Below are 10935 nucleotides of genomic sequence, written 5' to 3' on the forward strand. Positions count from 1 at the left end.
TAAAGAGTTAGATTAATTCAACTGAAAATGGCGAGTACAGGCATTCGTAGCTAAATGCTTTTCGTTAGCTTGAGAATAATAATTGCATGATTTATCATTCTACGGTATGTATGTAATATAGTACAATGTTATGAACTAACACTGAATCGTAGGAGCTATGTGAAAGTTGGACGGAAGAACGCCCAGTGCTGCTTACCTGGGATGCCATCATCACACAGACCTTCTTCGTAGGTGTCCGCTATGACTTCCTTTGTGTTGGAAAGAAAGGCTGAACAGTATTGGTTGTAGCCAAACTGACACTCAAAAAATGGCAAAAATGGAGGGTGGTTGATAGCGAAATGAAATGAAGTTTTGTTTTCAAATACTTTTTTTGTTCTTTGTTCTCATTTTGGGAACAAAATGCATAAAGTTTTGCGCTTTATTACAAAATATTTAATTGCACAAATGTTTTTTTTTTTTTACTTTGAAGCCTCGTTTTTGCTTTCAGAAAAATGATATTTGATTGAAAATAAATAAAGTTTTGCTCTCGACAAAAATACATCTGTTTGTTGCAAGTTGGGGGGGGGGGGCTAATAGCTAAACAATAGACTAGTCAACCTTTACAAAAGAATAGTCTAATAGCCGAGCTAGGTGTGAAAACCCCACCTCCTATCGCAGACCAGATTTGCCCTAACAACCAAGGGGGAGTTAGAGCACTGATTATGCATTTGGGTCCCAATGCACTACTTTGTCTCTAACTGACAATGACTGTGCAATATAAACCAAATAATAAACTGATAATTGTGCACGACTTCAAATGAAACAAGCAGGTTTCGATCCCTCAACGTTCTTGCCTGAAGTCCAGCGCGCTATCGACTGCACCAAAAGCATGCTCAAGCAGCAGAGTCAATAGAGCGCGTCCTCGCGGTAGCTTGCTACTCAATGTAATAAAGTATTGACTTTTCAAATAAGTTACCTTACACGTTATGTTGGCTGACAATTTGTTAGCTACGCTGTCCTTACGAACCACATAGCATATCATTACAGCAGTATGTACCGGTATGTTAGTTATCTACCTAACGTTAGTAGTTATACATCAAACTTGACAGTATATTAACTATAGGCAATCTATCTACCCAACGTTTATTGACTTGATTATTCCTGTCATTCTTAGCTTAGCTAAATGGTATTGTCGTTGTGCATTCTCAATGGACATTCCGGTGCTTTCGTAAATTTGCTCTGGCTATCTACACCGATTTCAGAGCACTCTCATCTGAGTACCAGAGCGCAGAATAATTAATTTACGAGCGCTCAACACCCATTGAACATGGCCGGTGTCAGTAAACATCGGCAAAAAAAACTAAATTGTTTCCAGCAGCACAGTTACAGTCACCAACACTCTGGTTAACACAACAACTGCCTAACCAGCTCTGCTAGGGCGAATAAAATGGTCAGAGTGGTCTCATTTGTGTCTGGAAGTAGCTATCAAGCTAGCCAACGTTAGCTTGGGTGCTTGACTGCCATTGTAGGGCCAGAACGCTCAAATCAACCCTACAACATGGGAGCGAAACGGTCTGAATTTACAAACTGACAAATTGACAATCTCTCAAATTATGAGGGTCACGTTGTACAGTGCCATATTTTCTGTTCCATACTAAGAGAAACCCAGAGGGTTTTTTGTTTTTCATGGAATAGGAACACCATAATATTAATCAAATGAATTAAGCAAGTACCAGTCAAAAGTCTGGACATTTTTATTATTTTCTACATTGTAGAATAGTAGTGAAGACATCACAACTATGAAATAACACATATGGAATCAGTTAAGAACAAATTCTTATTTACAAGGACAACCTACTCATTCCTCCCTGTCGAGGAATTGAACCCTGTCTCCCGCGTGACCTCCCCATCTCTGGTAATGCCAATATGGAAGACTATCAAATGCTTCTCAAAGATGCCCTCTGGTGGTCAAACTAGCACTAACTTGCAGTAACAGAAAAAATGGCTGACAATTAAATGATGTGCCACAGAATGCTGCGGCAGCACGCATGGTGTGCCGTAGTCTGACACAACATTTAAAGGAGGAACCACTGTAGCTGCTGCTTTTGCAACAGAAGAAAGAAAATACCCCCAAAAAAACATTCAGTGAAAGTTAAAGAAGTTATTAAAAAACCTCAAAATAACCTATAGTTTACATTCTCAGAGCGTTAAGAAAACCTCCCAGTAAAACTTTCAAGGAACCAAAGTAAAACGTTCTTAGAACCTCCCTACAACTTAAAATAAACATTTCCAGAACAGACACATTTTTAATTTCTGTTCCCAGAACCAATCGAAAACCAAAGATGTACTTTCCCACAACTTCCAAGGTACCAAATGTGCTAGCTGGGGACAGCTTAGCGTCACCTGTGAACCACCCTTGTCCCTCTGATGGCCTGTGTGTGTGTGTGTGTGTGTGTGTGTGTGTGTGTGTGTGTGTGTGTGTGTGTGTATTAGGGTGGGGGATTGGATAAAATCAGAAGACACATTTCTATCTCTCGTGGACTAATAAAGTATAGTATTTTAACTCATGGTGGAGAACTGGTTCATGTTTATTCCATTCAAAGTGTTTTTTTCCATCCACACACCATACATTAAAGCAATAATCTTTCTTCCTCATTTATTTATTCCTGCTCAGGAAAATTTGTATTCATGGTTCTCTTTCCTTCCAGGAGAATACGATGCATAAAAACAAGAAAGGAAAATGGTCTTTAAAGATCAACTCGGCCCCTCTTACGTTGGAACCACACAACCCCTCATGGCCATTCATAACACCTGAATAGTATAAGAAGACCATTGAAACATTCAGTCAAAACAAGGTAGGTTATCCAGAGTGTAGGTTTCACCTCAAAACCAGCAAAATGAACAACAACAAAGGTAGTCTACCCTCTTAAATGCTACAGAAATGACAACAAACCCAAAGTGACCTCCGGATCACACAAATGTGATTGCACATCCTCCTGAAGTACTTTGAATGACTCTCTGCTAAATTATCCCAAAAATATGACTCGCCTGCGCTTTAAAGTGTTGTTGTCTGTTAACCCTAGCCACAACATCAAAACACAGACACCGCTGAAGAGTTTATAGAAGTGTCACCTTGTAGTCCTTGAGAAGGAGAAAACATTTGTTAAAAAAAAGAGAACATCCTGTATGCTAACCATGACCTGTGTTTGTGTACCTTTTGTCTGCCGTGTGCTCCCCAGCTCTGCATGGCTGTGTGTTGCTACTACTCTGGCCCTTCCAAGGCCCTACGGGGTCTATGGCAGAGTGTCAGGATCCTGGTAGCACTCACTGCACCATCTCCCTGGAGAAACTCCTGGACCGGGCCATCCAACATGCTGAGCTCATCTACCTGGTCTCAGAGAACTCTCTCACCTTGTTTGTGAGTACACCCTACCATAAATGTATGTTAAACATGGGTTGGAAATACAATAATAATGTTTTTTATTGTAGCACAAATTTAATTGTAACACGTAAAAAATGTATTCTACCTTTGCTTTCAAAAACACATGAAAAGCTGGTTTGGAGTGCATTTTTCGTTTCTAAATACATTTCAAATGTATTGTAAACAGATGATCAAGTAATTTCACATCTGTCATGGTCTGTCTTCTTTCATTCAAACCTTCTCTTGATTTTGATCGATTGTATCACTCCTTTGTATAAGAATCGATCATGCAGAGACAGAGCTCATGCCAAATGTCTTCATAACTTTATTCAAACTTGAATGTTCATAACTGTAGTATTTTCTGAGAAGTGCTAGATGCATAAACCTATTACTATTACTAATGCCTGAATCCAACTGCATTTCTTTCAAGATCCCAGTGAGAACATGAAAAACTGTTTTATCCGGTGTAGAATGATATGAAGTGTGTGGACTTCTAAAAAAAAAGACTAACATAGGTTGTTGCTGTTAAAATATCCTTTAAAACGTCCTATTTGGAAAGCTCAGTATGGTTTGTGGGGTAGGGAAGTGAGGTTTGTGAACTCCCTAGATGAAAACCGATCAGAACTCAAATGTGTTTCTTGTCAACAGATGGCTTATGCTGGAAGGATCTTGCTATGCGCCAGTCTCTGTTAGTGTTTTCTTCTTACTTTGTTCCATTTCTCCCTCTCTGGCTCCGTGTAGGAGGAGATGTTTATTCCCTTCCAAGTTCGAATTCCATTGACTCAAACAGGGAACACATGCACCACCAGCACCTTATCCATCCCCGCTTCCAGAAGTGAGGTCCAAGAAAACTCTGTAAGCAGGCATGGAACTGACAGAGAGGCAAAGGCTGTGTTTATATTGCTAGATGTTGGTTTCACTTCAAAATACAATTGTTCAATGCCTATTGCTCATAATATCCTCTGCGTATGATGGGTTTTTGTGTTGACTGAAAGAGCTTAATGCCATTGTTTCTCTATTTGGTCCTCTCTTGTTTCAGGACAAGTGGCTTTTGCACTCCATTCTGTTCCTAATCAAGTTCTGGATTGATCCCCTGGTCAAGCTGCAGACTTCGTTGGATCGCTATGACAACGCCCCCATGACACTGATTAACAAAACCAAGTGGATATCAGAGAAGCTGATGAACCTGGCGCAAGGAGTGACCATCCTCATCCAAAAGGCGAGTCATAGGTCATATCACTGTTGCAAACAGATGTGCATACAATACACTGCTTTCATGAGATATCAACCACTTTTGGAAGTATTTTTGAAAAATACAGCAGTATAGTACAGTATTTTCTCTCTCTCCAAATATAGCTGTTTTGATTTGTTTTAAAGCTAATGAACATTCCTTATCTTTTCTTGCAGATGCTGGGTGAGGGTGCTGTGATGCTGGAGCAGAACAACAAGAACCTGGCAGACTACCCTGTGCATTTTGACATGCTAGATTCGGTGCTCAGGGACTATACCTTACTGGCCTGCTTCAAAAAAGACACTCACAAGATGGAGACCTTCCTCAAGCTGCTCAAGTGCCGGCGGAAAGGTGGCCTGGGCTGCTCTCTTTTATAGCAGAGTCCCTCCAGTATGGAGTAGCGTGAAGTTGCTCCTAGATGCTGACCTCGGGTCAGTTTTGAATTTCCCCACTAATGGCAGAGGTTAGGATTGGGGGAGGAGATCCTAGATCTGTACCAAGGGGGAACCTCCAGTAGATACAATCTGTCCTTTCAACCGACTATCTGAAATGAACACAGGCATTATTCCTCTCTTCCTCCAACAACTTCAGCTGCTTTCTGTAGTACCTATCAACATGCTAAAGTTAAATATGCCATGTATGTTCTTAATGCTCTATCAAGCTTGCTTGAATACCTGTAATGGTAGCTATATATTTAGGTAGGTGTAAAATGAAATGTTATGTGAATACATGTCTATTTCAAAGTTTTACTTTTAGCAATTCTAACATGTGCTTATACAATCTATGCTAACATAGCATTTAGTATTTTATACACAATATGTTGACATAGCATTCAGCATAGGAGCTGCAGAAGATATGTCTACAATATGTTTCCATGTTTAAGTAAAAAAAGCACCAGGAATGGGAGCTCGTGTTGCCTTTTTAAGAAGACAAGAGAGAAGAGATTAGAACAGCAAATATAAGAACAGCAGACTGACATCTTTGTACAGAGGGGGAGGTATGACTCATCGCAATCCTCCTCATGTTAGAATAGAATAATATTAGACAGGGGCACAATTTTGGATTTAGAAGTGGGGGGGACATAAATTATCAGGGGGTATTCCCTCAGATTTTTTGGGGCGGGGGCATCAAAAGCTTATTTCCTGCATTTCTACTAGGGCTGTCCCCAACAATAACAAAAATATTAGTCCACCAAGAGTTGTCTTTTCTTTGGACCAATTGATGGGTCTAAATTTTAAAAAGTGTATTTTTCCGTATATAGACACACCCTATGTGTTTAAATAAAATCAACTATGTGTCCTTAACTTGTCTGATGCTGTTTGATTAAATTAAGACACACAAATGACTCAAGAGGGAGCCAAAGATCAAGATAGCCTAGCCAGAATAATAAAACAAAAGTTTCCTACCCTCCTCCCACTGCTGCTGGCCTTCGCAGATTCTGCCCTTACGCTTCTGAAGTAGCCAGTAATAGGCTATACCAGCAGTCACAAACTTTCCCATTTGTGACCGACCGGCTAGATTCCGTCTTACGTAGCAAAATTTGAAATTATGTTTCTTACATTGGATAAAAGTAGAGACTCAGAGCTAGAAAATGGCATATCATACACTACAGTTGAGGAACAATGGGAAAGTAATTCTGCTTTGAAAGTTGATACATTTGTAAAATCACTTTTGAGAAAATGGCCATTAAATGTTTTGGTACATATACTGGAGAGCTCTTCTTTGTCAACACCCATTCAGCATCATTCACACCCTCTTAAGCTTTAGCCCCACCACCTCTTTAAGAATTCACATGTGAGGCCATGTACTAAACAACCAAAGATTTCAAGACAAAAGACTGGTTTATACTACGGGTGTGTTCGTAAATTTTATTTGGAGTGCCAGAGTGTTTTCTGGGCATTTGTAAGCTCAGAGCGTTGTCAGATTATTCGTTTGAGTGTTTCACTCTCGGAGTGTTCAGAGCGCACACTGGACGCTCTGGCCAAGGAGTAGGGTTGATTCGAGCATTCTGACCTAATAGGAGCAGTCAAGCACCCAAGCTAACTGGTTAACATTGGCTAGATTGCTAGCTACTTCCAAGCACAAACGAGAGAATAGCTCACTCTGACCATTTTACTTGCCCTAGAAGAGCTGGTCAGGCTGTTTTTATGTTATCCAGAGTGTTGGTGACTGCAACTGTGCTGTTTGCAACAATTTGATTACGCTTTTTTGCCAACATTTAATAACACGGCCATATTCAACAGGTGTTGAGCATTCGTAAATTTGTCAGTTATTCTGTGCTCTTAAATTGGAGTAGATAGCCAGAGTGAATTAACCAGCTACGTTTATTGACAGTTATCGCAGTGACATCATGAACATTCTTTTGAAATGGTTACTTGCATAGTGGAGTCTAGCTAGATAGCTAAACAATGAACCATAATCCCAACTCATAATGTTACTGCCCTGCATGAATCTGCAGGTAGCTAACCAACCAGATCAATGTTAGCTAGCTAACATTAGGCTATAGCTAGCAATGGAAATGGCTCTGAGCTGCAAATAATATTACTACACAGATCATACATGTGACGTTAGCTAGCGAGTCAACCAGCTCATGTTATAGACAGAACCTTGCTACATGGCAGACCAATCCAGAGTCATCTCTCGGCATGTCCAGCCCACTCATTATCTCAGCCAATCATGACTAGTGGGAAGGTTGCTGACTTTTTCCGTGGCTAAACCAACTGGAGTCTTTGACAATTTTTAGAGCCTTCCTCTGACACCGCCTGATATAGAGGTCCTGGATGGCAGGAGGCTTGACCCTGGTAATGTAATGGGATGAACACACTACCCTCTGTAGTGCCTAATGGTCGGAGGCCGAGCATTTGAAATATCTGGCAGTGATGCAACCGGTCAGGATGCTCTCAATGGTGCAGCAGTATAATTTTTTGAGGATCTAGGGACCCATGTCAAATATTTGTCATTGCACCACACGGTCAGGTTTCTGACCTCCTCCCTATAGGCTGTCTCAACATTGTCAGTGATCAGGCATCACTGTTGTATCATCAGCAAACTTAATGACGGTGTTGGAGTCGTGCCTGGCCTATCAGGAAGTCCAGGATCTAGTTGCAGAGGGAGGTGTTTAGTCCCAGGGTTCTTAGCTTAGTGATGAGCTTTGAGGGCACTATGGTGTTGAACGCTGAGCTGTAGTCAATGAATAGCATTCTTACATAGGTGTTCCTTTAGTCCAGGTGTGAAAGGGCAGTGTGGAATGCAATAGAGATTTCATCATCGGTGGATTCCCCATTAAGCAACGAGTCGGAGTCAGAGGCCGAGGCTTCCCACCATTAGCTCTGACAAATTGAAAACTCTAGTCATTGGCGACTCCATTACCCACAGTATTAGACTTAAAACGAATCATTCAGCGATCATACACTGTTTACCAGGGGGCAGGGCTACCGACGTTAAAGCTAATCTGAAGATGGTGCTGGCTAAAGCTAAAACTGGCGAGTGTAGAGAGTATAGAGATATTGTTATCCACGTCGGCACCAACGATGTTAGGATGAAACAGTCAGAGATCACCAAGCGCAACATAGCTTCAGCGTGTAAATCCGCTAGAAAGATGTGTCGGCATCGAGTAATTGTCTCTGGCCTCTTCCCAGTTAGGGGGAGTGATGAGCTCTACAGTGATGAGCTCTCCAGCGATAGTCTCACAACTCAATCGCTGGTTGAAAACTATTTTCTGCCCCTCCCAGAAGATAGAATTTGTAGATAATTGGCCCTCTTTCTGGGACTCACCCACAAACAGGACCAGGCCTGACCTGCTGAGGAGTGACGGACTCCATCCTAGCTGGAGGGGTGCTCTCATCTTATCTACCAACATAGACAGGGCTCTAACTCCTCTAGCCCCACAATGAAATAGGGTGCAGGTCAGGCAGCAGGCTGTTAGCCAGCCTGCCCGCATAGTGTTCCAAGGCCGTCATTGAAAATAAGAATTTGTTCTTAACTGACTTGCATGGTTAAATAAAGGTAAACTAAAAAAATAAAAATAGTGGAGTCTGCCACTAATACAGTCAGTGTAGTCAGCTCAGCTATCCCCATTGAGACCGTGTCTGTGCCTCGACCTAGGTTGGGCAAAACTAAACATGGCGGTGTTCGCCTTAGCAATCTCACTAGGATAAAGACCTCCTCCATTCCTGTCATTATTGAAAGAGATCGTACATACCTACACGTACGCTATGGTCACAAGACGCAGGCCTCCTAATTGTCCCTAGAATTTCTAAGCAAACAGCTGGAGGCAGGGCTTTCTCCTATAGAGCTCCATTTTTATGGAACAGTCTGCCTACACATGTCAGAGACGTAAACTCGGTCTCAACCTTTAAGTCTTTACTGAAGACTGATCTCTTCAGTGGGTCATATGATTGAGTGTAGTCTGGCCCAGGAGTGGGAAGGTGAACGGAAAGGCTTTGGAGCAACGAACTGCCCTTGCTGTCTCTGCCTGGCCGGTTCCCCTCTTTCCACTGGGATTCTCTGCCTCTAACCCTATTACAGGGCCTGAGTCACTGGCTTACCGGGGCTCTCTCATACCGTCCCTGGGAGGGGTGCGTCACCTGAGTGGGTTGAGTCACTGATGTGATCATCCAGTCTGGGTTGGCACCCCCCCCCCCCCCCTTGGGTTGTGCCGTGGCGGAGATCTTTGTGGGCTATGCTCAGCCTTGTCTCAGGATGGTAAGTTGGTGGTTGAAGATATCCCTCTAGTGGTGTGGGGGCTGTGCTTTGGCAAAGTGGGTGGGGTTATATCCTTCTTGTTTGGCCCTGTCCGGGGGTGTCCTCAGATGGGGCCACAGTGTCTCCTGACCCCTCCTGTCTCAGCCTCCAGTATTTATGCTGCAGTAGTTTATGTGTCGGGGGGCTAGGGTCAGTTTGTTATATCTGGAGTACTTCTCCTGTCCTATTCAGTGTCCTGTGTGAATTTAAGTGTGCTCTCTCTAATTCTCTCTTTCTCTCTTTCTTTCTCTCTCTCGGAGGACCTGAGCCCTAAGACCATGCCTCAGGACTACCTGACATGATGACTCCTTGCTGTCCTCAGTCCACCTGGCCATGCTGCTGCTCCAGTTTCAACTGTTCAGCCTTATTATTATTGGACCATGTTGGTCATTTATGAACATTTGAACATCTTGGCCATGTTCTGTTATAATCTCCACCCGGCACAGCCAGAAGAGGACTGGCCACCCCACATATGCTCTCTCTAATTCTCTCTTTCTTTCTCTCTCTCGGAGGACCTGAGCCCTAAGAGCCATGCCTCAGGACTACCTGACATGATGACTCCTTGCTGTCCTCAGTCCACCTGGCCATGCTGCTGCTCCAGTTTCAACTGTTCTGCCTTATTATTATTCGACCATGCTGGTCATTTATGAACATTTGAACATCTTGGCCATGTTCTGTTATAATCTCCACCCGGCACAGCCAGAAGAGGACTCGCCACCCCACATAGCCTGGTTCCTCTCTAGGTTTCTTCCTAGGTTTTGGGCTTTCTAGGGAGTTTTTCCTAGCCACCGTGCTTCTACACCTGCATTGCTTGCTGTTTGGGGTTTTAGGCTGGGAAATTCTAGCGTACGTGTAGGTATGTACGGCAGGACCAAATCAGAGAGAGCGGTAGGAGCAAGCCCATGTAATGCTTTGTAGGTTAGCAGTAAAACCTTGAAATCAGCCCTTGCTTTGACAGGAAGCCAGTGTAGAGAGGCTAGCACTGGAGTAATATGATCAAATATTTTGGTTCTAGTCAGGATTCTAGCAGCCGTATTTAGCACTAACTGAAGTTTATTTTGTGCTTTATTTCTAACCTAGAAGTGACAAAAGCATGGATTAATTTTTCTGCATCATTTTTGGACAGAAAGCTTCTGATTTTTGCAATGTTACGTAGATGGAAAAAAGCTGTCCTTGAAATGGTCTTGATATGTTCTTCAAAAGAGAGATCAGGGTCCAGAGTAACGCCGAGGTCCTTCACAGTTTTATTTCAGACGACTGTACAACCATTAAGATTAATTGTCAGATTCAACAGAAGATCTCTTTGTTTCTTGGGACCTAGAACAAGCATCTCTGTTTTGTCCGAGTTTAAAAGTAGAAAGTTTGCAGCCATCCACTTCCTTATGTCTGAAACACATTCTTCTAGCAAGGGCAATTTTGGGGCTTCACCATGTTTCATTGAAATGTACAGCTGTGTGTCATCCGCATAGCAGTGAAAGTTAACATTATGTTTTCGAATAACATCCCCAAGAGGTAAAATATATAGTGAAAACAATAGTGGTCCTAAAACGGAACCTTGAGG

The 10935-nt window shown here is 42.5% G+C and overlaps 1 protein-coding gene across 1 annotated transcript; it reads left to right on the forward strand.

Annotated features, from left to right (window-relative positions):
- The first annotated feature begins 2876 nt into the window (after positions 1-2876).
- smtlb (somatolactin beta) lies at positions 2877-5353 on the forward strand. The gene is made up of 5 exons (XM_021619826.3): positions 2877-2892; positions 3219-3397; positions 4142-4255; positions 4440-4619; positions 4808-5353. The coding sequence occupies exons 1-5, from the start codon at positions 2877-2879 to the stop codon at positions 5006-5008; spliced, it is 690 nt and encodes a 229-aa protein (XP_021475501.3). The 3' UTR covers positions 5009-5353.
- The last annotated feature ends 5582 nt before the right edge of the window (positions 5354-10935 follow it).

This window comes from Oncorhynchus mykiss, chromosome 10 (genome assembly GCF_057628025.1).
Source record: "Oncorhynchus mykiss isolate SJ-2025 chromosome 10, ASM5762802v1, whole genome shotgun sequence".
Taxonomy (NCBI): Eukaryota; Metazoa; Chordata; class Actinopteri; order Salmoniformes; family Salmonidae; genus Oncorhynchus; species Oncorhynchus mykiss.

What these genes read in the sequence shown, in the direction of transcription:
- smtlb (XM_021619826.3), top strand. An exon ending in GTGAGGTCCAAGAAAACTCT is followed by an intron (nt 4,256 to 4,439) that starts GTAAGCAGGCAT and finishes CTCTTGTTTCAG; the next exon opens with GACAAGTGGCTTTTGCACTC. An exon ending in TGACCATCCTCATCCAAAAG is followed by an intron (nt 4,620 to 4,807) that starts GCGAGTCATAGG and finishes CTTTTCTTGCAG; the next exon opens with ATGCTGGGTGAGGGTGCTGT.